Source organism: Garra rufa, chromosome 25 (assembly GCF_049309525.1).
Source record: "Garra rufa chromosome 25, GarRuf1.0, whole genome shotgun sequence".
NCBI classification, from domain to species: Eukaryota; Metazoa; Chordata; class Actinopteri; order Cypriniformes; family Cyprinidae; genus Garra; species Garra rufa.
This window is the reverse complement of record NC_133385.1, coordinates 29,012,719-29,039,160: the sequence shown is the minus strand read 5'-3', so window position 1 is coordinate 29,039,160 and position 26,442 is coordinate 29,012,719. Positions and strand designations below refer to the sequence as shown.

Below are 26,442 nucleotides of genomic sequence, written 5' to 3'. Positions count from 1 at the left end.
AGATTTAAAGTTATAATGTATACTTTATTTTATTGTAATATGTTATTTTAATGACATATATTAAAATAAATAAAAAGAAATCCAGTATTACAAATATAATGTTTAAATAAATAAAAATATATCTACTATTAGCGAAATGAAATAATATGACAAAATTAATATATACTGTATTTTTATTTAATATATTATTTTAAAAACATGTATGTTATATAAATAATAATATATATTAAAATAAAGAAAAATATTTTATTTTAATAACATGTATATTATATGAATAATAATATATTAAAATAAAGAAAGAAATTCAGTATTACAGTGTATGATAAAAATAATAATGTTTAAATAAATCGAAATAAATCTACTATTAGCGAAATGAATAATATTACAAAATTAATATATACTGTATTTTTTTACATATATTATTTTAATAACGTATATTATATGAATAATAATATATTAAAATAAAGAAAGAAATTCAGTATTACAGTGTATGATAAAAATAATAATGTTTAAATAAATCAAAATAAATCTACTATTAGCGAAACGAATAATATTACAAAATTAATATATACTGTATTTTTATTTAATATATTATTTTAATAACATGTATGTTATACAAGTAATAATATATTAAAATAAAGAAAAATAAATTTAGTATTAGTGTATGATAAAAATAATAATGTTTAAATAAATCAAAATAAATCTACTATTAGCAAAATGAATAATATTACAAAATTAATATATGCTGTATTTTTTACATGTATTATTTTGATAACATGTATATTATATGAATAATAATATGTTAAAATAAAGAAATTCAGTATTCCAGTGTATGATAAAAATAATGTTTAAATCAATCAAAATAAATCTAATATTAGCATAATGATTATTACAAAATAATATGTACTTTATTTTATTGTAATATATTATTTTAAAAATATGTATATGATATAAATAATAATATATTAGAATAAAGAAAAATAAATTCAGTTTTAGTGTATGATAAAAAATAATAATATATACAAATAAATCTAAATAAATCTAATATTAGCGTTATGAATAATATTACAAAAATAATAAACACTTTATTTTAATTTAATATATTATTTTAAATAACATTCATATAAATAATAATATATTAAAATGAATCAAAAGAAATCCAATATTAAAGAATAATACTAAAAAAATTATTTATACTTTATTTTATTGTAAATTATTTATATATATATATATATATATTTTTTATCTTATTATTATTTGTTTGTTTAAAGCAAACATTATTTATATATAATGATATCATGTTTCTTAAAATATCATTTTTGACCTTGAAAAATATATTTCAAAATGTTTGGAAAGTGTGTGCTCACATCTGTCCAAACAAACAAATAAAATTAAAAAATGTGATTTGATTTTCAAGATTGCGCTTAACTCGTGTCTTTTGTTTCACAGGTTCCATTAGTAGCGAGTCGTCACATGTTTCCTCTCCAGTGACCAATCACATTTCTCCAGTCAGTACGCCTAAGCGGGTTGCCATGGGTACCAGTTTGGGCCCGCCCACCGGCACGCCTCCTGTGGTCACCATCGCCCCAACTAAAACAGTCAACGGCTTCTGGAGGTCTGAAGGACGGCAGGTATGACAGAAATGAGCTTCTACAATAGCATATGTACGCCAGCATATATAAAAATAGCATTTTCAAAAATTAAAAAATGTAACTTTTATGGCTTTTAGTCCATGTCTGTTAGCTTAGAGTTCATCTGTATATGCTAGTGTACTCATAAAAGTTGACAAAACTCATATAGCCATTAAAACATTTTTAGTAATTTTTAAATAATTAGAATTTTATTAATTCATAGTTTTTTATTTTATATATTTGTTTTATAATATATATACTTTATTTTAATATATTATATTATTTAATATAATTTGTATGATAATAAAAATTAAATATTTATTCATTTTTGTCTTTTTCTAGATTGTTAACTCATCTACTTGAATCCAAAATAAACATAAAATATTGATTCATTTGTATCTTTTTCTTACATGTAAATTAAATTGAATTAATATATTAATTAATGAATTAAATTAAGAAAATAATTACATTTAATCTACTTAAATATTGCATACATGATATCGAAATAATATATTAAAGACAATTATTATATTTTTCTCTATTAAAATAAGTAATATTTATTTTAATAATTTTAAAGCATTTTAAATCATAAAATTATTGATTCATAAAGTATTTATTTTATATATTATTTTATATTTATCTTTTCTAACAGATACTTTATTATATTATTTTAATATAATTTGTATGGTAATAAAATGTATTAAAATAGGAAATCCAAAATAAAAATAAAAGATTTATTAATTTAGTCTTTTTCAAGATTGTCAACTCGCCTGAATTAAATTACTTATTAATTAATTAAATAATTAGATTAAATAATTAATTATTAAAAATAAATTATTTGTTAATAAATTAAAAAAATAATGACTTTTAATCTACTTATTTTATTACTCTGATATAAATATGAAAAATATTTTTAAAAGGAATTCATATTTTTATAAAATTTACTTCATTATGATGTTTATTAATAGATTATATGATAGTAAAATTTATTAAACGAAATCTAAAATACAATATTTATTCATTATTCAGTTAATATACATTTTATTTAATTAAAATATAAATTAATTGTTAATAAATTGTATCATATAAATAATACCATGTGCATGATATCAAAATAATATATTACATTTATTTTACAGACAATTATTTATATTTATTTCTATTAAAATATATAAACAAATAAATACATATACATGTTTTTTTCTGTTTTTCAAGACATAATTTGTCTTATAATAAATTAATAAATTATTTTATAATATATATAAAAAATACATATATTTGCATTTAATTTACTTTAATAGAAATTAACGATTTCTAGAAATGAATCATATAAAATATGTACAGTAAAACAGTATTTTCAGATAAATAAACAAATTAATTGATTTAAATAAAACAATTATACAATTAATGTGCATTGTTTACTTTTCATTATGTAACATCAGCATTAAAAAATATAATTGGAAAGTGAAAAAAAAAAAAAAAAATGTATATGTTCTTCAGAGATGTCCTAAAATCTCTGCGTCCATTCATATAATCTGTTATCGGCCACAAACACAAAGTCCAGCGTGCGTGAGCTGTGAAATGAAAACCGCATGTTTATGACGCTGACTTTTCCTTTATCTTTGCCAATCGATACAAACAGAGGCGTCTCTCAGACTCCTGATCCGCAGGCGTCCCTCTTCAGAGCTCCTGACGGGTTAAACTGGGCTGGATTAGTGCAAACGGTCTGATCTGTGGGTGTCCTGCATGTCCATTATTTGGGTGACTCTCAAGCTCGCGCAAGATCGTGCCAGAAGTGTGTGTGTGGTTTGTTCAGCTCTCGTTGTGTGTGAGTTTATTTAGCGTTGCAGTCAGGGGACATCAGCAGAGACAATAGGCACTTTCCCCTGATCAAACTAGCCCCTCTCTGTTTACACAAAGACTCTTCTGTTGCTCAGTCTGGAAAGGGAGAGACGGGACGGGACGGGACGGGGCGGGATAGAGGAACCAAAGCTGCGGATATATTCAGTCCGCTTTCAGTCGTGCTGTCTTTATTCTTTGTGCCTGTCTCGACCACACACACACACACACACACACACACACACGTTGGGTTTACATGTTTTATGGGGACATTCCATAGGCGTAATGGTTTTCATACTGTACAAACCGTATTTTCTATGGCCCTACACCTACCCTACACCTAAACCTAGCCCTCACAGGAGATTGTGCACACTTTTACTTCCTCAAAAAAACTCATTGTGCATGATTTATAAGCCTGTTTCCTCATGGGGACCTGAGAAATGTCCCCACAAGGTCAAAATCTACTGGTATTCCTATCCTTGTGGGGACATTTGGTCCCCACAACGTGATGAATACCAGGTACACACACACACACACACACACTTGCTGTTTTATCCACAGACTCTATATTTGGCACCTTATTGCGACTGAATTGAGAAATGCATATGGGTTTATATATGTATTTGTTCATATAGCAGCAGAACAGTTGTCAGTCCAGTTTAGGTGCTAAATATGATTCACACATAGTTTGGCTGTGAAGTGAAGAGACTTTTGAATGGCTGTTGAAGGAAAAATTTGTCATTGTGGCCAGTGTTGTTGTTAACTTAAACTAGTACAAATGATTTTGGGGTTGCTGAAATAAAGCTGAAATGAATAAAATATAAAGGTGAAAACCTTTAATTAAAATTATGAAAGTGAAGTGAAGTACTAACTAATAAATCAAACTGAAATAAAACTATTTTAAAGCAATAAAGGAATATTTATAAAACTTGAGAAACCTAAAGTAGCACTATAAATGAAAAAAAGTTCATAAATACTAAATTTTCTGAATTCACATTCATAGCATGTTCAAAAAGCTTATATGCGTGAAATTTGACAAAACTCATATAGCCTTTGAAAATTAGACACCGAAATAATTTATTATACAGTAAATGTGTACAAATAATATACGAATTCAAATTAATATAAAATATTAGTTCATGATATTTATGAATTTATAAATTACAAATTAATTTAATTTATATTAAACCATATTAACTGTGATGAGCATGTTTTTCATTTCTGACTTAATTTAATGTACTGATAAACATTAGACTTTCATATATTTTAGATTCATTACACACAACTGAAGTAGTTCAAGCCTTTTATTGTTTTAATATTGATGATTTTGGCATACAGCTCATGAAAACCCAAAATTCCTATCTCAAAAAATTAGCATATCATGAAAAGGTTCTCTAAACGAGCTATTAACCTAATCATCTGAATCAACTAATTAACTCTAAACACCTGCAAACGATTCCTGAGGCTTTTAAAAACTCCCAGCCTGGTTCATTACTCAAAACCGCAATCATGGGTAAGACTGCCGACCTGACTGCTGTCCAGAAGGCCATCATTGACACCCTCAAGCAAGAGGGTAAGACACAGAAAGAAATTTCTGAACGAATAGGCTGTTCCCAGAGTGCTGTATCAAGGCACCTCAGTGGGAAGTCTGTGGGAAGGAAAAAGTGTGGCAGGAAACGCTGCACAACGAGAAGAGGTGACCGGACCCTGAGGAAGATTGTGGAGAAGGACCGATTCCAGACCTTGGGGGACCTGCGGAAGCAGTGGACTGAGTCTGGAGTAGAAACATACAGAGCCACCGTGTACAGGTGTGTGCAGGAAATGGGCTACAGGTGCCGCATTCCCCAGGTCAAGCCACTTTTGAACCAGAAACAGCGGCAGAAGCGCCTGACCTGGGCTACAGAGAAGCAGCACTGGACTGTTGCTCAGTGGTCCAAAGTATTTTTTTCGGATGAAAGCAAATTTTGCATGTCATTCGGAAATCAAGGTGCCAGAGTCTGGAGGAAGACTGGGGAGAGGGAAATGCCAAAATGCCTGAAGTCCAGTGTCAAGTACCCACAGTCAGTGATGGTCTGGGATGCCATGTCAGCTGCTGGTGTTGGTCCACTGTGTTTTATCAAGGGCAGGGTCAATGCAGATAGCTATCAGGAGATTTTGGAGCACTTCATGCTTCCATCTGCTGAAAAGCTTTATGGAGATGAAGATTTCATTTTCCAGCACGACCTGGCACCTGCTCACAGTGCCAAAACCACTGGTAAATGGTTTACTGACCATGGTATTACTGCGCTCAATTGGCCTGCCAACTCTCCTGACCTGAACCCCATAGAGAATCTGTGGGATATTGTGAAGAGAAAGTTGAGAGACGCAAGACCCAACACTCTGGATGAGCTTATGTATTTAGTGTATATGGAAAACTTATATTGAACAAATGAGACTATTTAAGTCTTAGGTTCAGTGAAAGGGTCATGATCATATATATTATTGGACTATAAATGTACATAATATTTTTAAAGTTCCCTTATATAGCCCTAACCATAGTGAGTTTTTTCCCTTTTAGGCTGATGCAGGACTAAGAGGGCCTGGCCAGGAGCGTTTGGCCCCAGATCGGCCTTTACCAGGCCAGGAGAAGCCCTCCCTCTCTCTCCCGCCGTACCTGGGTTCATCTCATCCTTTCAGCATGACCCCGAGTGCTCTGATGCAGGACCCGCGCCTGCAGACTCAGTCAGTACAGCAACTGTCGCTCGCATACTCACACCTGCACATCCTACAGCGCCCTGTCACTCATCCGCTGTTCCTCTCTCTCATCTCTCTCAGCTTGTCCCGGCAGCTTCCTCATATGCTGCTAGCAGGAGCTCAGGACGAGTATGTTCGCGATGGCTTTCGTCCGTACGCCTCCGCCGATGAGCTGCGCATGCCTTTAGGGATCCCTCTAGGGCTGAGCCCAGGAACTGCAGCCGACGCTCTGGCGTACCTTCACTCAGGATACTTGCCTCACCCCTCGCTTGCTTCATACAGGTTTGTGCTGTTGTTTTGGTAGTTCTTTTGCATAAAACCTTCTATACAGGGGCGGAGTGGAAAATTCTGGCCGCACCGGCCCTGCTGATTACATTACTCGACCACCGCTGCAGCACCTATACTGTCATTTTGCATTTTTATAGAAATAAAAATAATTTACTGCAGTTGGAAAATGTAAGCTACAATTCTTAACTGAAAGAATCTGACAACATGGTTACCAGGTCTATTTGACATAACTAGCCCAATTGCCAGTCAAGAACAACCTAAAATAGTGCACTGACCATATCCCAAATATCAAAACTTATATACTTCATTTCCATATCTAAAATACACATTTTACAGTTGTGCACATTGGTCATAAGCACAGCTCAAAGGCTTCCTACCAGTAGCCTTCACAAAACCTAATATCCAGCACTGTTTTATCATAGGTAGAACGCAAAATATTTAAATACAGGCATTTTATTGAAATTTAATTTCTGAAATATTTAAAACCTTTAAATAACTGGGGGAAATCAACCCATGGACCAATTCTGTGGGGAAAAACGCGGACTTGACAACCCTGCATCCAACACGAGCTGCTGGAGTTAATGTCATTGCACACACTGCCTCTGAAACTTTCGTCCGTCATAAAAAAATTTGGATCGTGTTTGATTTTCTGCATTTTCGCATCCATAATAGGCTAAGCATTTTGATAAGGATGGCGAATATGAGAAAGAAAAAAACGCATACGAAAATCGGACTCAGTGTACAACGACCTTTAGATTTGACAGATCACGGGTCGAAAGTAAAGAGAGATGACAAAAATAGACTGGAGGATTTGCTGCAATCTTGTACTCACTGACAAATATCTATTATAAGATGTGCTGCTTCCTTTACACAGAGTGTGCGTTATCGCAAAATCGAAAGTAAAAGTAAACAGCGGGTGCGCCGATAAGAAAAAAATATGGAGCTCAACTAAATATCGCGCCAATTTTGTGATTGGCTATGTAGTGTGGGGCTCGGGTTGGGTGGGCCAAGCTTCTGATTGGGTGGCCGTGGAGCCGGGTCTGTAAGGAACCAGAACTAAGAGCATTCTAGAAAGAGCTTTGTCATTGGATGGAAATTTCAAGCATCGTGCAAGGACATGCAACTGATATAAATATTGGTTGGACGTTTAGGGGGGAGTATGTGAGGAGTATTTGGCCGTTATTCGCGGAGAATTTAGTAACGTCATTGATTCTAATAAGCTCAGGCCGGTCGCGTTCGGTCGCGTCCGCTGTGTAAATCCTTCGGCCGGCATACCGGGAAAAGTCCCGGTCGTCCCGATTGCCACTCCGCCCCTGCTTCTATATTATACTCTCATGTCGTAAGTTCATCTTGGGAACACAAATTAAGATATTTCTGATGAAATCAGAGAGCTTTCTGACCCTGCGTAGACAATGCAACTACTACGTTCAAAGCCCAGAAAGGTAGTAAGAACACTGATAAAATAGTCTGTGTGACATCAGTGGTTTAACCGTAATGTTATGAAGCTACGAGAAAATGCGAATTTTTTATGTAAAACCAGTTGTGTAATCAGCAGTAAATCTCCAGCAGGTGCTTTCAGATTGAGGAGCGTTTACTACGCAAAGCCGTAGTTTACTGAAAAGCTATGCTATATCGTGTTTATTATCGCAGACAATTCAACGTCATCGAAAGAAATCGTTTGCGACAATGACAGCTGTTTGCATAGCTTCTCAGTAAACTACAACTGTGTGTAGTAAATGGCGCTACATCTGAAAGCACTAGAAATACCAACATGTTTTTACTCCAAACTCACTTCATAATGTCAGTAGGGTGTTTGAAATAAATCCTTCTGTGAGATGATGTGGCTTCTTACACAGAATTTGGCAGTGCAATTAATCGAAAGTCAGTTTCGATTTTTGGCTTCAAACGATCATTAATATTAAAAAAAGGTGAACATATAAAGGGAAAAATCACACACTGCTCTTAAATAAAATTTTAATAAGAAACAAAGCATGTTTAATTCTTACAGGGAAGACGCTGTTTTATTTTACATTCAAATAATTGCATTTAATTTCCGTAGTAGGCTGTTAGACTACTTTAGACTTGCATAAAAGTATTCATTAGTTAAAAAAAACTAAACTTTTTTTTTTCATTTGTATCTTTTTTTCTGTTGTATTGTCATCTTTAAATAAATCACCAATATAAAGTTTTGGACCCAGTCAATATCGTGTTAAATATTTGTGATTACAATATTGACCAAAATAATCGTGATTATGATTTTTGCCATAATCGAGCAGCCCTATATTAACCTTATATTAACCGTACATTGTCGTAGTCGTGTTTATCATTCACGTTGAATCACTGAGCACGTTTACATGCACACGAGTAAGCTGATAACTCACAAATATCAGCTTAATAAAATAAGGCTGAGGTTATTTCCCTTTAGTGACTTCAAAATATAATAATTTGCGTATATGTCTCCAAGTATTCTATATTATTGTCAGTTGTTATGTTAAATAAAGCTTGCAACATGTCAGCAGTTATAAATGCAGCGTTTTGACTGAACCACTTCTATGTTCATTTTTTTTGGGGGGGGGGGGTGGATTGACCAATTGTTTTGCTAGATAAGACTCTTATTCCTTGGCTGGGATGTATGTATTTGACAGTTTAAGAGCAATAAGACATGAAAGAGAACATAGTTTAGTACTCACATGCCGTGTGACAGCCGCTTTCTGTGCGTGTTTTTCTCTAGCTCTCTCTCATTTGACTTTAAAAAGTACATAAATTTTTATATTCTGTTCAACCTCACAGGTACCATTAAAGTCCACTTTATGGAGATAATTCCTGAAATGTTTTTCTCAAAAAACATAATTTCTTTACGAGTAAAAGCTTTTTTTTAAACATAAACTTGTGTATATTTGACAGTTTAAGCGCAATAAGACATAAAAGAGAACCTAGATTAGTACTCACATGCCGTGTGACAGCCGCTTTCTGTGCGTGTGCTTCTCTGGCTCTCTTGTTACTGCGAAACAACAATGATGTAGGATGATTTTGAAGTTGAAAGAGAAAATGAGATTGGAGTTTTTCAGCATACCCTAACTGTTTTAAACCAGAATACACAGAGTACGCATGCGCATGGCAGAGCTAGACAAGACAAGCATTTGACGTTAAAAACTATATACATTTTATGTAATTTTTTTAGAAAATGACCAATTTTAGAGCCCTTTGAAGCTGCATTTAAACTGCATTTTGGAAGTTCAACCTCACAGGCAGCATTAAAGTCCATTATATGGAGATAATTCCTGAAATGTTTTCCTCAAAAAACAAAATGTCTTTACGAGTGAAAGCTTTTTTAACGTAAACTTGTGTATATTTGACAGTTTAAGCGCAATAAGACATGAAAGAGAACCTAGATTAGTACTCACATGCCGTGTGACAGCCGCTTTCTGTGCGTGTGCTTCTCTGGCTTTCTTGTTACTGCGAAACAACGATCCGTACAGTGGCACCACCTTGTGGACAAACTAATTAGTGTAAAAAATAATTCAAGGTGCACTAGATGAACATACAAAGTAAGCATGGTTAGAAATATCTGGCTGCGCATGTGCAGGACATGAGTGTTATGCTGATGCCGAAATTTATGTAACACACACTACATATGCCCTATGCGTAAAAACGAAAAAAAAATGAAGTACACTTTGGGTTTAGTAGTATTGGCCTACTTGGCCTAAATGTTGTTTTGTTTCAGGCCTTTTTTTCTCTGTAAACCTGTGAGAAAATATGCAGGTTGCAGGAAAAATGTGGTGACGTTTTAAAATGTTTTCACAATTTTCACAGTTGACAATCTAGTCGTTTCAGTAGGAATTTGGGTTCATTTGACCATGCAAATCCAATATTATTCCATAGTTTATCATATTTTAACAGCATAATGTGGCATTAACGGCTCTAAGGTCATGTGTTTGCTAAACTCATTCTCAGGCTAAAAAATGTATGAAAAATGCTTTGAATAATTGTCTGCCAAATGCATGTAAATGTTTATCTCAGTAGCTATTTTTAGATGTGTCCTCTGATCTGGCCGTTGCTTATATTACACCACAGTTATCACATTGCTGATAGTTGCTGATAGATGATTCAAATTTTTGGTTGCCAGCCCAGATATTTGACCTTAGTGCTACACCACCAGATACTGTACGGTTAGTTGCTTTATAGGGTTTTTTTGTTTTTGTTTTGATAATGCTCATCTTCTCTCAGCGTGTGTTTGAGTTGAACCGCAAGATTATAAGGAAATGGCATGAAGTGTTTCAAACTGTATTAATATAGTTGTGTGAGTCTGAACCGTCGGATCAGCACAGCTGTTCTGTGTGTGAGCGTTTGGCATGCTGTCTCATCTCCTGCACATGATTTAATGGATTTAATGAGGGATGTGAACCTCAGGCTTGGACACACACACACACACACACACACACACACACACACACACACACACACACACACACACACACACACACACACATGAACGAATGGATGTAGTCTTGTCTGAGACACAGGATCTTAAGATAAAATACACGCACATATCCAAATGTATGTATCTATGTGAAGTCTGTTATTTTTGTATGTTAGATTTTTTAGGTCTTTACCAAAAAAACCCCACTTTAAAACGAGTATTTTCTTATTGCAAAGTGTATATATAATTGCTAAATTGTGTATATTACATATACAATATTATAGATTATTTTAATTTATTATATAAATATTAAATATTTAACTGCAATGATTTATGCATATATTTATACCACATAACATATATGACCATTTCCTCCCAGTCACTTAACCTATATTTGCTACTCTGCCTTGTTTATATATAATATAATATATAATATAATATAATATATTAATTATATAATTGTATATATGAATTAAATTATTAATTACATAGAGTTGTTAGATTTTTAGTTTAAATAATGTAATAAACATTTTATACTGCATATTTATATTATATTCAATATTTATGAATATTTCCACCCTGCTGTACATTTTATTAAATATAATAAATAATTTTTTTTAGTTTATACCAGCAATTTTTGTATTATATAAATTATATAATATGAAATATATTATATATTACTATATATTTTTATATTTATTTAATAAATATTTTCCATCATTTTCATTTCTCATTGAACCTAAACATTTATTCTGTTACACCAGTATTTATTTATTAAATTGTGATTAATTAATGATTTCATTTAAAAAAATTTTTTTCAAATATTTAATGTAATATATGATGATATTTAAATATTAGATTTTAATATATTAATATTATTTTTATTACATATATATATATATATATATATATATATATTACATTAACATTTTATATGAGTATATTAATGTTAATTAATTTAAAATATTGATTTATTTATTATTTTGATTAATCTTCTATATGTAGACTACTTAAATTATATTAATTATTAAATTAATCTCACTGAACTTTTATTAAAGTATTAAATTAGCAGTTTTTGTTGGTATACATTTTATAATATATAATACTCTATATTTATATATAATTTATACCAGTGTTTTTTTTAATTATGTGTATAAGAATATTATAATATTCTAATATATATTTAAGAAAATATCATACATATCATTATTTTATATTTATAGAATTTAGATTTTTATAATCTATATTTATACCAGTGTTTTTATTTTTAAATTACGTGAATTTTAAAATGTACCATTTTGACATTTATTTTTAAATTACTACAATATTATAATATCTAATTATTATTAATTATGTATTTATATATTTAATAAAATGTATATAAATAAAAGTTTGTGTATACATAACACGTAAATATTTCTTAAATAAATACATGTATGTATGTGTATTATATATACACAGTACACACACACTATGTAAACACAAACTTTTATTTTGGATGCGATTAATTGATTTGACAGCATTTAATTATATATGTTACATTAAATTTATTACATACAATTGTTAAATATTTTACTAATTGAAATCATTTTATGCATCTGTTCATACTACACATGACTATTTATTATTTATTTACATATGTATTTAATTATCTACTTATTTCTGTATTTTTATTTACATTTAATTTAAATTTAATTTTTGAAACATATATAAATATATATATATTGGCTGATTTCTGAATTTCTGATTTTCTAGGTGAGATGTTTTTTCAGCTTCATTTCAGGCTTTGATCTGGATGGACTGGATGTTGTTTCATTTGAAAAGCGCAGGGAATGTCCTGTTCTTTCAGTCTCTCGTTTTGATCCTCTTTTGTCATCTTTGTCTCTGTGTCCGTCTGAATAACACTGTCAGCGTGTGTCGTTGTGGTGCGACTGCAGCGACAGAAATAGTCAGCGCTGTTCATGTGTCAGGGCCAGAGAGCAGAGGTTAATGAACGAGCCGGTTATTTATAGAGTTACTAATTAGCTGCTCTCTCTGTCTCTGCTTCCTGTGGCTGATCAGGATGGAGGACTATTACAGTCTGTCCGCCCTGCGCTCGCATTACTACCCGCTTCCAGAGGGGGGAACCCTGCCGGGCCTCCACCCGTCTGCTGTGCACCTGCCCGTGCCGGCCGTCTTTTACCCTCCTGACATCGCACACCCCTCGCTGTCAGCGCTGCACTCAGAGAGGTACAGCAACACACACACACACACACATATGCATAGCCTATATATACAGTGCCTTGCAAAAGTATTCAAACCCCTTCATTTTTTCACATTTTGTTTTGTTGCAGCATTATGTTAAACAATCACTTTACACTCCATACACCATAATAATGACAAAGCAAAAACCAGATTTGCAAATTGTACAAATTTATTAAAAATAAAACACTGAAATAAGTAGATTGCATAAGTATTCATACCCTTAACTCAGTACATAGTTGAAGCACCTTTACATCTGCATTTGGCAATTATCTGCCATTCTTTGCCTCCCCTTTTCACCTCTCAAGCTCTGTCAGCTTGGATGGGGGCTGGCAGACATTTTCTAGAGTCCTAGTTGTTCCAATCGTCTTCCATTATGGATGATGCTTCTGTGTGAACCTTCAACGCAGCAGATTTTTTTCTGAACTCTTCCCTAGATCATTGCCTTAACGCAAGTCTGTCACTGAGCTCTACAGGCAGTTTTCTTGACCTCAGGACTTGGTTTTTGCTCTGATATGCATTTTCAGCTGTTAGACCTTTTCTGAGAGATGTGTGCCTTTCTAAATCATACTCATTCAAATGAATTTGCCACAGTTTAACTCCACTCGAAGTGTAGTAACATCTAGAAGCAATATGAATGCTCCTGAGCTAAATTTCGAGTGTCCCAGAAACTTATCACAAATGTTAAAAAACCTATTTATTGCTTTGCCATTATGGAGTAGGGAGTGTAGATTGATGTGGGAAAAAAGTAATTTAAAGTAGTTTAACATAAGGCAGCAACATAACAAAATGTGAAAAAAATGAAGGGGTATGAATACTTTCGCAAGGCACTGTATAAATATAGTGGCTGCAAGTTGCTCATCACATTAAAATCCCTTATTCAATATCGTTACCAAATCATAAAGACAACACTGAAAACAAAACTGGTAAAGAAACAATTTCACTCAGAAATTGTTAGTAAATTACAGAGAATTACAAAGGATTACAGAGAAACGACATGTTACACACTGAATTAAACATATTTTGTAATAAAACATACTAGGGGTCAACCGATGTGCTTTTCAGGGCAAATGCTGATACTGATTATTACAGATCAAGTAGACCGATAACCGATATTTTGAACTGATATATCTGGTGTAAAAATGAAAAGATTAAGAAAAATTTTGATAAGGTATAAGGGCTCTGAAGAAAAAATAATTCTTTAAATTATTTTATTGGCAAATCGGATTTGAAAAAGATCAGATACCGATAGCCATACAAATGCTTATTATCGGTGCCGATAATCGGTTGGCCCCTAAAACTTACTCAGACAATCTTTGTTTTATTTACAACTTAGAATATTTTTACAGTGTATTTATTTAAAACATTTATTCTAATCATTTAAATGTATATCATTTTATGTAGTATATTTATATTATTAATATATTTGTTATATATAACATATATTTTTTTATTTAAATTAATTTAAATGTTATTCAATTTAAAATGTAAATGTTATCAGAAAAAATATATTTCTTTTTAAGATGTATGTTATTACATTAATATTAACTACATATATTAATTAATTTATTACTTTGTCAGAAATTAAATATATTTTATTTGGATTAAGCTATATATTATATGTAGACTTTCAATTAAATTAATTTAATTGATTTCACTGAACTTAAGAATTAAATTGTCTATTTTTGCGACTGTACATAATGTATTATATGTAATACATATAATTATTCTATATTTTATATAAATCAGATTTTTATCATCTATATTTATACCAGTGTGTTTTTAATTAATTTTAAGAATATTATGATTTATAATTATTATTAAATTTTATATAAAAAATTATATATATATATTAAAATACCATTATTACATACAGTTATTAAATATTTAATTAATTGTAATTATTTTATGCATCTATTCATACTGTGTAGGCTCTTTGTAGGCATTTTTTTGTAGATAATTTAGTTTAATTTTAAAACATGTATTCTAATCATTTAAATGTATAACATTTTATGTAATATATTTATATATGTATGTTATTACATTAATATTAATGAAATATATTAATTTATTTACATATTATATGTGGACTACTTCAATTAAATTAAATTGATCTCACTAAACTTAAGAATTAAATTGTCTATTTTTGCTGCTGTACATAATGTAATGCATATAATTATTCTATATTTTATATAAAAAAATTTTTTATCATCTATATTTATACCAGTGTTTTTTTTAATTTGTAATTAATTTTAATACTATTATTATTTATAATTATTATTAAATTATATATATTTAAAAATAATTATATATTTTAAAACACATTTATTAAATATTTAATTATTTGTAATTATTTTATGCATCTATTCATATTACTCATGTAATGGTTGTTTATATATTTATCTATTTACTTTAAATCTGTATTTTATTATCTTTTTATTTCGTTTTTTATTACATTTTATTAAAATGTAATTTTTAAAGTAATATTAATTGTATTTAATGTAATATCTACTGACATGTAAATACTACATTTTATATATTGATATATATTAATTTAAATTGATTAATTAAAAAATATATTATTAAAATATTGTATTTGACAACATTTAGACATTACATTTAACATTTTATTTGAATATATTCATATGAATTCATTTAATGTATTATTTTGCCAAATATTAAAAATATTTTATTTTATTTAGATTAATCTATATGTAGTCTATTTCAATTAAATTAAGTTAATCTCACCTTTAATAACATATAATACATACAAATATTCTATAGAGAATTTAGATATCTGTATTTATACCAGTGTTTTTATTTTGATTTATTTACATTTATTTATTTATTATATGATCATATGTTTAATAATATTATAATTACATAGATTAAATTTATCACATAGAGTTCTTAAATATTTAATTAATAGTAATTATTTTATGTATCTATTCATGGTACACATGTACTGGATGGTTATATACATTACATATGTTTTTTATTATCTATTTATTTCTGTATTTTTTAATTAAATTAAATTGTAAGTAATATTTATAATGTAATATGTAATGACATTTAAATATTAATATATTCATTTTTTTTAAATATGAATTAAATATATTATGTAACATAGTCATTATTATATACTATTTGATAACATTTAGATATTATGTTTTAAGTAATTATTTTAATATTAGTTAATTTTATACATTATTACTTTGTCAAAAAATGTAAAAAATATAATTTTATTTTGACTACCTCAATCAAATACATTTTTAATTATTAATTATTTTATAATAACTAATTTATTACATACAATTATTAAATATTTAATTAATTTGTAACTATTTATGCCTCTATTCATATTACACATGTAATGGATAGTTATCTATTTATATATGTATTTTATTATCTATTTAATAAATTTAATTATTTTTAAGTGATTTAATCACATTTATATATTACATTTAATTGTATTCATTTTTATAAAATACTAATTAAATATTTTATCTAATATACAGTAATTATTAATAGCAATACCATCTTAGGCTAATTTACTGATTTGTTTTTTTGTTAAAATTTGTTACAATTTTGAAGATGTCAAATAAAAATATTGCAATAAATTGCCCAAAATTTCAGCATTTAAAAACTGACTTTATGTATTTTGTAATATTGATTATTAATTTCTCTTTTTACCTATGATCAGTTATTCCATCTATATTGAATACTATTGAATACCTTCTATCTTAATCTTTCCTATATTCATTACCTTAACCATGATTTGACAAAAAGCTTGTTCATATTTTCACAATCGCTCAAATGTAGTTACGCATACTCATTACATATGCAAATCCTGTGAGCTTCAGTCTGCTCTCCTATTGGCTGTTTCCACAGCACAGCAATGCTCATTTGCATAACATTAAACTCTACTCATCAATTCTTTAATAGACGCCCTCGAGTGGTAATTACAACATTTTGCAGGCGTTTGTGTGTAAATACGCTCATTCCAACATCATCATAAGATACATCACACACAAACACGCTCTCGCCGTCTTCCTGGTCCTCCGAAGCAAACATCATCAACACTCCTCCCGTGTTCCTGCGGCCTCTCGCTGAGTGTATTCTTCTTGTTCCTGTTGAGAGTGTTGCATCTCACACCATTTGTGTGCGTGCGTGTGTTTCGACCCTCCGCAGGCTGCAGATGGAAGAGGAGCTTCGCCAGCAGGAGCGAGAGAAGGAGCGAACGCGTGAAATCGAACGAGAGAGGCAGTGGGAACAGGAGGTGCAGAGAGAGAAAGAGCGAGAGCGAGAGCTGGAGATCAAAAAAGAGCGAGGCAGAGACGTCCAGGCGGTCAAGGCCATGGATAAACGCCACCTGAGCCACGAGCCGCCGGCCAGCCAGCACTTGATCTCTCACTCGCAGACTCATCCGTACGCACACCGGCCGCCAGTGAAGGAGAGGGGCAAGCTGGAGGAAAGACTCGCTGCTAACAGAGCCGGTATGACTGTGAGAGACTCCTAGATACAAAAACACAACAAGCAATATTAACATTGTTCTTCTGTAAAACACAAAAGAAGATACTTTGAAGAATGTTCTAGCTGTTACAATGAAAGTCAATGGGGTCCAAAAGTTTCAAGATCCAAAAAGCACATAACAGTAGTTCATATGAATGCATTTGTGTGAGGAATAGAGTCAAATTTAGGTCATGCACATTCAAATTTTGACATTGACATTTAATTTGTGGTTAATAAAATAAGATGAAGTAATAAAATGACTAAAACTAAACCATTTTTAAAAAACACAAAAACTAGTTAGAAGTATTGCATTTGCAACTGGAATAAATACATTTGAGCTAAAATGTAAAAATAAATAAATAAATGAATGAATAAAAAAAAAATAAAAATAAAAAAAAATGAATGAAAGCTAAATAGAAATATAAAAAGTATGCACTGGTGAAAAAAAGTATTTACTTAAAAATCTAATTTAGAGATATTGCCTTGGCAACCGATATAAATACATACTGACATACTGACCTGAAAAAAAAAAAAAAAAAAAAAAAATATATATATATATGAATAATAAAAAAAACTACAAATAAATAAAGCTAAATAAAAATAAAAAGTAAGCACTGATGAAAAAAAAAACCTTTTAAAAATGAAAAAAAAAAAAATTACTTAAAAGAATTATTAGAAATATTGTCTTAGCAACTGAAATAGATATATTTGAGCTGACATACTAAACTAAAATGTAAAAATAAATAAATAAATAAATGAATGAATTTAAAAAATATATTAAAAAAATTAATGAAAGCTAAATAGAAATATAAAAAGTATGCACTGATGAAAAAAAAGTATTTACTTAAAAATCTCATATAGAGATATTGCCTTGGCAACCGATATAAATACATACTGACATACTGACCTGAAAAAAAAAAATATATGAATAATAAAAATAACTACAAATAAATAAAGCTAAATAAAAATAAAAAGTAAGCACTGATGAAAAAAAAAACTTTTAAAAATGAAAAAAAAAAAATTACTTAAAAGAATAATTAGAAATATTGCTTTAGCAACTGAAATAGATATATTTGAGCTGACATACTAAACTAAAATGTAAAAATAAATAAATGAATGAATAAAAAAATAAATTAACTAAAAATAAATTAATGAAAGCTAAATAGAAATATCAAAAATATGCACTGATGAATAAAAAATGAAAAAAAAAAAATTATTTACTTAAAAAAACAAAAATGATAATTAGAAATATTGTCTCGGCAACTGAAATAAATACATAAATGAATAATAAAAAAACTTAAAATAAATTAATTAAAGCTAAACAGAAATATAAAAAGAATGCACTGATGAAAAAAAAAATGTGTTTAGTAAAAAAAAGACAATTAGAAATATTGCCTTGGCAACTAAAATAAATTAATTTGAGCTGATGTACTAAACTAAAATGTAAAAAATAAATAAACAAACTAACAAACAGATAAATAAATAAAATTCATATTAAACTAAAAAATAAACAAATGAACGCTAAATAGAAATATAAAAAATATGCACTGATAAAAAAATAACCTATTAAAATAAAATAAAAATACTTTAAAAAAATAAATATTATAATTAGAAATATTGCCTTGGCAACATAAATAAATACATTGAGCTAACATACTAAACAAAAATGTAAAAATAAATAAATAAAATGAAAAAAAATCGAAATAAACTAAAAACAAACAAACAAATGAATTCTAAATATAAATATAAAAAATATACTAAATATTTATTAACCTTTAAAAAAAAAGACAATTAGAAATATTGCCTTGGCAACCAAAATAAATTTAAGCTGAAGTACAAAGCTAAAACTGTAATAAATAATAAAAAACAAACAATATTAACATGTTTCCTCTGTAAAATACAAAAGAGGATGCTTTACAGATGCTACAATGAAAGTCAATGGGGTCCAAAACACTCAAGCACCAAAAAGCACATAAAAGCATCATAAAAGTAGTTCATCTGAATCCTTTTCTATGAGGAACAGGTTAAAATTTAAGCAATACACATTCAGATTTAGCATTTCACATGATGTGCAAGATAAAGATAAATAAGAAGATACATATTAATTGGATGGAAATACCTAAATGTAAAATAAATAAATAAAAATGAAACTAAAGAAAATAGTAATGTTATGTAATAAAATAACCAAAACTAAAACAAATGAAAAATAAAATAAAAAACATTTTTTAAATGCACTGATGGGGAAAAAATGTTTAAAAATGTTTTTTAAAAATGATTTAATTTAAAAAAACAAAAATGACAATTAGAAATATTGCCTTGGCAACTGAAATAAAAAAAATTAAGCTGAAATATGAAAATAAAATTACTATAAAATACAAAATGATATTAACATACTTTTCTGTAAACGAAGATACTTTGAAGAAGTTGCTTTCCATAATAGTGTAATAAACAAAATGACAAAAGAATAAAAAAATTAATAAAATAAATTAAAATAAATAACAAACATAAAATAAATAAAAAGCTAAATAGAACTATTTTAAAAAATGTACTGATGTAAAAAAAAATGTATTTACTTTTAAAAAAAACATAAATTACCATTACATATATTGCCTGTGCAACTAAAATAAATACATTTAAGCTGAACTACTAAACTAAAACTATAATAAAAAAAAAAAAAAAACAATATTAACATTTTTCTTTTGCAAAACACAAAAGAAGATACTTTGAAGAATGTCCCTGCTGTTACAATGAAAGTCAATGGGGTCCAAAAGTTTCAAGCACATAAATATATCATACAAGTAGTTCATCTGAATTTGTATGAGGAACAGACTAAAATTTAAGCCATGCACATTCAGATTTGGATTTACAAGCAAATGACATTGATTTGTGATAAATAAAAAAGATCATATGGGTTTATAATAATGCAAAATTAAATAAATTATTTATTTTTGGGTGAACTGTTTCTTACATTTTGCCATCAGGACTTTAATACCTCTGTCCTCTTATGAGAATGAAAATGACAATTGCATAATTAAGCTATAAAAATGTCAAAGTATAGAAATGTAAAATAATCTCATTGTATTTTAGCTATTGTTATATTAAATTAATATTCAAATTACAGTATAAAGGAAAATAGACACTAATGTTAAGATTTTGAAAGAAGTGCCTTATGCTCACCAAAACTGCATTTATTTGATAAACAAAATAATAAAAACAGTAATACTGTGAAATATTATTCTGTTTTAAAATAACCATTTTCTATGTGAATATATTTTAAAATGTAATTAATTCCTGTGATCAAAGCTGAATTGGTACTCCAGTCTTCAGTGTCACATGATCCTTCAGAAATTTTTCTAATATGCTGATTTGCTGTTCAAGAAAATCTTCTTATCATCATTATTGAAAATTTCAGGGGGAAAGTCACTTTTGAGTAATTCAATGCATTCAAGTACATTTAAATCATGATGCAATACATCTGTTTTAAGACATCATTCACATTATTTACTTCTGAACATAAGTTACTTGTTTCCCATTTCATGCAGCTGGTTTCATGAATATTCAGCATTTAAATTATGATTGATGTTCGCTCCAATCCTGCGTTTAATTTCTCTGAAAACTCATATTACCTGCAGCCTCAGTAACTGATTGCATCGCTCATGGCTAATCAGTAATTAATATAGTCTGATGAATCATCTATCAGCCTATTTTCCTGCATCTGGATGGGTCTATGTTTGGAGAAACCCAAAGGATGCCAGCTGTTAAACAGTTTGGCTGCAGTCTCACTGAAGTCAGAAGGTTTTTTAATCATATAATAGCAGATGAATGAGAGCATTCATCCTGTGTTCTTCATAATATATCATATAAGTTGCTTGTTATTTTACTCCTCCTAGTGTTTTCATGTGACTCTGGACCACAAAACCAGTCATAAGGGTAATTTTTTTGAAATTGAGATTTATATATCATCTGAAAGCTGAATAAATAAGCTTTCCATTTATGTATGGTTTGTTAGGATACAATATTTAACCCAGATACAACTATTTGAAAATCTAAGGGTGCAAAAAGTCTAAATATTGAGAAACTCACCTTTAAAGTTGTCGAAATGAAGTTCGTAGCAATGCTACTAATCAAAAATTACGCCTTGATATATTTACGATAGGAAATTCACAAAATGTCTTCACAGAATATGATCTTTACTTAATATCCTAAAGATTTTTGGCATAAAAGAAAAATCATTTTGACCCATACATTGTATTGTTGGTTATTGCCTCAAATATACCCACGCTACTTAAGACTGGTTTTGTGGTCCAGGGTCACATATATTATTGAAAAACTTACATCTATGCGTCTGTGATCTCTCAATACAGACAAAACCAAAGAAACACCACTGCTCATGCCTCAGTCTGGTCCGTATTCATCCTCAGGAGGTCCTTCATCCATCTCAAGCTCAGGCCCTGGCCTTTCTTCAAGCGTCCCGTTTGGGAAGAGCCACAGGCCCATGGTCACTCCCATGATGCTCCAGCGGCAGGAGGACGACGACAGATGGCTCGCCAGACAGAGAGCGCTGAAGGTGGAGAAAGCGGACAGACACGGCCAGGAGTTTCAACAGCAAGACAAGCAGCAGGAAGCAGCTGAACCACAGAGAGAGACTCACAGGTGAGCCAAGAATCAAAATCACATCTCCGGGGTGTGAGAGATGTATCGTCTATGATTGTTGTTTTAACAAATGTAGAAGCTGACATTATCAAGTATGTCACTTACTTTGCAAAACACAAACAAAAACACATCAAGTGGTTGGAATAACCCCAACATTTAACGAATGGAGGCAAAAATGCATTGTTTTTTTTTTTTAAATATCAGCACAATTGCTAATGTCATACACTCTCAGAAATAAAAAGCTGTCACTGTCACACCTTTGTACCTAAAGAGTCCATATTGGTACCTTAAAGGTACATATTAATACCTAAAACGTACCTTTTGAAAAGGTGACAGCTTTCATACCTTTATTTCTGAGCATGTATTAAATTATTTATACATTTAATATTGTGTTACATTTTGTGTTCGATGTCAGAATGAAGTTCCAAGATGTCTGTCTTTCTTCAGTCGTAAAAAAATTTCTTTTGTAGAAAACATTTTAGGATTCTTTATCTATGTAATGGACTTCTGTAATGCCCTGTGTTTGAACTTCAAAAATGCAGTTTAAATGCAGCTTTATGATCCCAGCTGAGGAAGCTTTTTTTAATTACAATTTATAGACTTTTTAACCTCAAATGTTAGTGTTCTCTCTCTGCGATGTGCATGAGTAGCCTGAGCCTCTCTTTGAAGCCGCATTTAAGTTGGATTTTGGAAGTTTAAATTCGTGGGCACCATTGAAGTTCACTATATGGAGAGAAATCCTGAAATGTTTTCCTCAAAAAACATCATTTATTTATGACTAAAAAAAGAAAGACATGAACATCTTGGATGACAAAGGGGTGAGTACATTATCTGTACATTTTTTTCTGGAAATGAACATCTCCTTTAATGAAGCAAAAAAATCACCCATTATAGAGAAAGAAATGCACCTTAAAAAGTCAATTTAAGATGGCAAAAATTCTTATAAATACAGAAATACACCTTGAACGTCAATTTAAGAAGAAAAAAAATTGCTTGTATAAAAACTTAAAAATACACATTTAAAAGTCAATTTAGGGTGGCAAAAATGTGCTCTTAGAGGTGAAAATACATCTTAAAAAGTAATTTAAGGTGGAAAAATTTACCTTATAAAGGTAAAAATACACCTTGAATATCAATTTAAGGTGGCAGAAAAATTTACCCTTTAAAGGTAAAAATACACCTTAAAAGTAAATTTAAGGTGGCAAAAATAGTTCTTATAAACCTAAAAGAACACCCTGAACGTCAATATAAGAAAGCAGAAAATGCCTTCATAAACAAAATTACACATTAAAAGTGAATTTAAGGTGGGGGAAAAATGTTCCCTATAAACAAAAAAACACACCTTGAAAATCAGTTTAAGGTGGCAAAAATGGCCCTTTATAGAAGTAAAATACACTGTAAAAAGTCAATTTAAGATGGCAAAAAATTGCCTTATAAAGTTAAAAAGGTGAATTTAAGGTGGCATAAACATAAAAATGGCATAAACATAAAAATAGACCTTGAAAGTCAATTTAAGGTGGCAAAAAATTGCCCTCATAAACAAAAATTCACCTTAAAAGTCCATTTAAGGTGGCAAAAAAATTGCCCTTAAAAAGTTAAAAATGCATCTTAAAAGTCCATTTAAGGTGGCAAAAAATTGAATTATAGAGGTAAAAATCCCACTTGAAAGTGAATTTAGGGTGGCAAAAATTGCCCTTATAAAGGTAAAAATACAAGGTGTATTTATACCTTTATAAGGGCAATTTTTTAAAAATGAATTTAAGGTGGCAAAAAGATGCCCATATAGAGGTCAAATACATCATAAAAAGTACGTTTAAGGTGGCAAAAATTTACCTTATGAAGGAAAAAAATACACCTTGAAAATCTATTTAAGGTGGTAAAAAATATCCCCTCATATACTTAAAATCTCACTTGAAAATCAATTAAAGGTGGCAAAAATTGACCTTATGAAGGAAAAAATACACCTTGAAAGTCAATTTAAGGTGGCAAAAAATTGCCCTTAATGACGTAAAAGTGCACCTTGAAAGTCAATTTAAGTTGGCAAAAAATTGCCCTTAAAAAGTAAAAAATACACGTTTGAAAAAATAAATTTAAGGTGGCAAAAATTGCCCTTACAAAGAAAAAAAATGCATCTTAAAAGTTCATTTAAGGTGGCAAAAATGACATTATAGAGGTAAAAATCCCACTTGAAATTCAATTAAAGGTGGCAAAAAATTTGCCCTTAATGTTGTAAAAGTGCACCTTGAAAGTCAATTCAAGATGGCAAAAATTGCCCTTATGAAGGTAATAATGCACCTTAAAAAGTAATTTTAAAGTGGCAGAAAAAATGCCCTTATAAATGTAAAAATACACCTTGAAAGTAAGTTTAAGGTGAAAAAAAAATTCTCTTATAAATATTAAAATCTAAAAAGTGAGTATCTGTCATTGCTGTGAAGTGAATATTGCACAGAAAATAGTCTATGAAACGCTTTGGGAGTCAGATCATCTGTCCATGACAGGCTTAAAACAAAAACAAACTCAGCAAAATAATGCCTAATTATCACCACTGACGAAATCCCAGGAAATATTGAGATCTGTTTTTTGTTTGTCAGTAGGGCACTCCCCATCTGTTTGCTGTTTATGTTATAATGCTGCCCTCTAGTGGTGCTCAGTAGAACTGTTTTGCGTATTTCAGGTACGGTGTTGGTATCAGAGACATACCTCAACCTCTAGGGGCACCGCCTCCTCTCATCACCCCCAAACCTCTTCCTCGAGACCAGCACCCCTCTCCTCCTGCTCCCAGCAGCCTGTGGAACCCCATCTCGCTCCTCAGCTCGCCCTCCGACCGCCCTCTGTCCCACATCCGTCCGTACTCAGGCCACAGCAGACCAAAAGCTCCTGAAGAGGACGTCAGGCCCTCCTCCATGCGGGTCAGCAGCCTGCAGGAGCCAAACAAATACCTGGCGGAGCTGGAGAAATCCACCCACAGCTTCCTGAACCAGCAGAAGGCCGCCTTCTCCCAGTCGGGACAATCTGGAGACCACGGGACACCACAGGGACCCGCTGTAGAGAGGACAGACCCCATGATGGTGTACGACCAGGCTCTCCAGCAGCACAGGAGACTCGTCAGCAAACTTGACCTGGAGGAGAAGAAACGCAGGGAAGCCAGAGAGAAAGGTACGGAGTGGGAGAGTAGAAAATAACACTGTTAGGCTGATGATACACAGGGTAACTTTTTGAGCAATTTTGGAGAGCACAAGATCCAGGGGGCGAGGTTGGATCCAGATCTAACTCCTCCCACCTCACATATCCTTAAACCTACTTGTCTCCACCCCCTGATCCTAGATGTGGATCCAACCTCGCCCCCTGGATATTGTGTTCTGCAGTGAGGGGCTATTTTTTTTTTTTTTTTTTGAGCAATGTTGCTTGGGGTTGTTTCCATTAAGATTTGATAACAAATTTATATCTGGATAATTTAGATCAGTTATGGGCCCTGTGTATTATCACACTTAAAACGTGTTCCTTAAGAATAAATAAAAAATAAAGTCATAAATAGAAAAAAAAATAAATAAATAAAGTATTTATTTATTTTTTATTAGTGTTCTGAAAGTGAATATTTATTCATTTATTGATTTTTATTAGTGTTCTGAATTTGAATATTTATTTATTTATTAGTGGCCTTTACATTTAGAATGCTTCAAAATAAAGTCATAAATAGAAAAATAAATAAAGTATTTATTTATTTTTTTATTAGTGTTCTGAAAGTGAATATTTATTTATTTATTTATTAGCGGATGATTGTAAAATATTAATATGAATATTTATTCATTTATTGATTTTTTATTTGATTATTTATTTATTTATTAGTGTAGTGTTCTGAAGGTGAAATATATATATATAAAGTGGCCTAATTTTTATTATTTTATTAGCGTTCTGAAGATGACTATTTATTTATTTATGCATTTGTTTTGAACAGTTCTAAATGTAAAGCATTTATTTATTTCATTTTTTATTAGTGTTCTAAAGGTGAATGTAATTCAAATGTAATTTAACATAAATTATATAATATAAAAAATATACAAATTTGCGTAAATGTTTTATAAAAGTTTGCATTAAAAAATTAATTATTATGTAACTGTATTTATA

The 26,442-nt window shown here is 30.3% G+C and overlaps 1 protein-coding gene across 1 annotated transcript in view; it reads left to right on the top strand.

Moving 5' to 3' along the window:
- The window catches only part of gse1a (Gse1 coiled-coil protein a), a 43,612-nt gene that overhangs the window by 10,429 nt on the left and 6,741 nt on the right, over nucleotides 1–26,442 (top strand). The window contains 7 exon segments of the mRNA XM_073831661.1: nucleotides 1,450–1,631; nucleotides 6,028–6,191; nucleotides 6,285–6,485; nucleotides 12,973–13,140; nucleotides 17,344–17,648; nucleotides 22,029–22,317; nucleotides 24,992–25,473. Of these exon segments, the coding sequence (XP_073687762.1) occupies nucleotides 1,450–1,631; nucleotides 6,028–6,191; nucleotides 6,285–6,485; nucleotides 12,973–13,140; nucleotides 17,344–17,648; nucleotides 22,029–22,317; nucleotides 24,992–25,473 (1,791 nt within the window).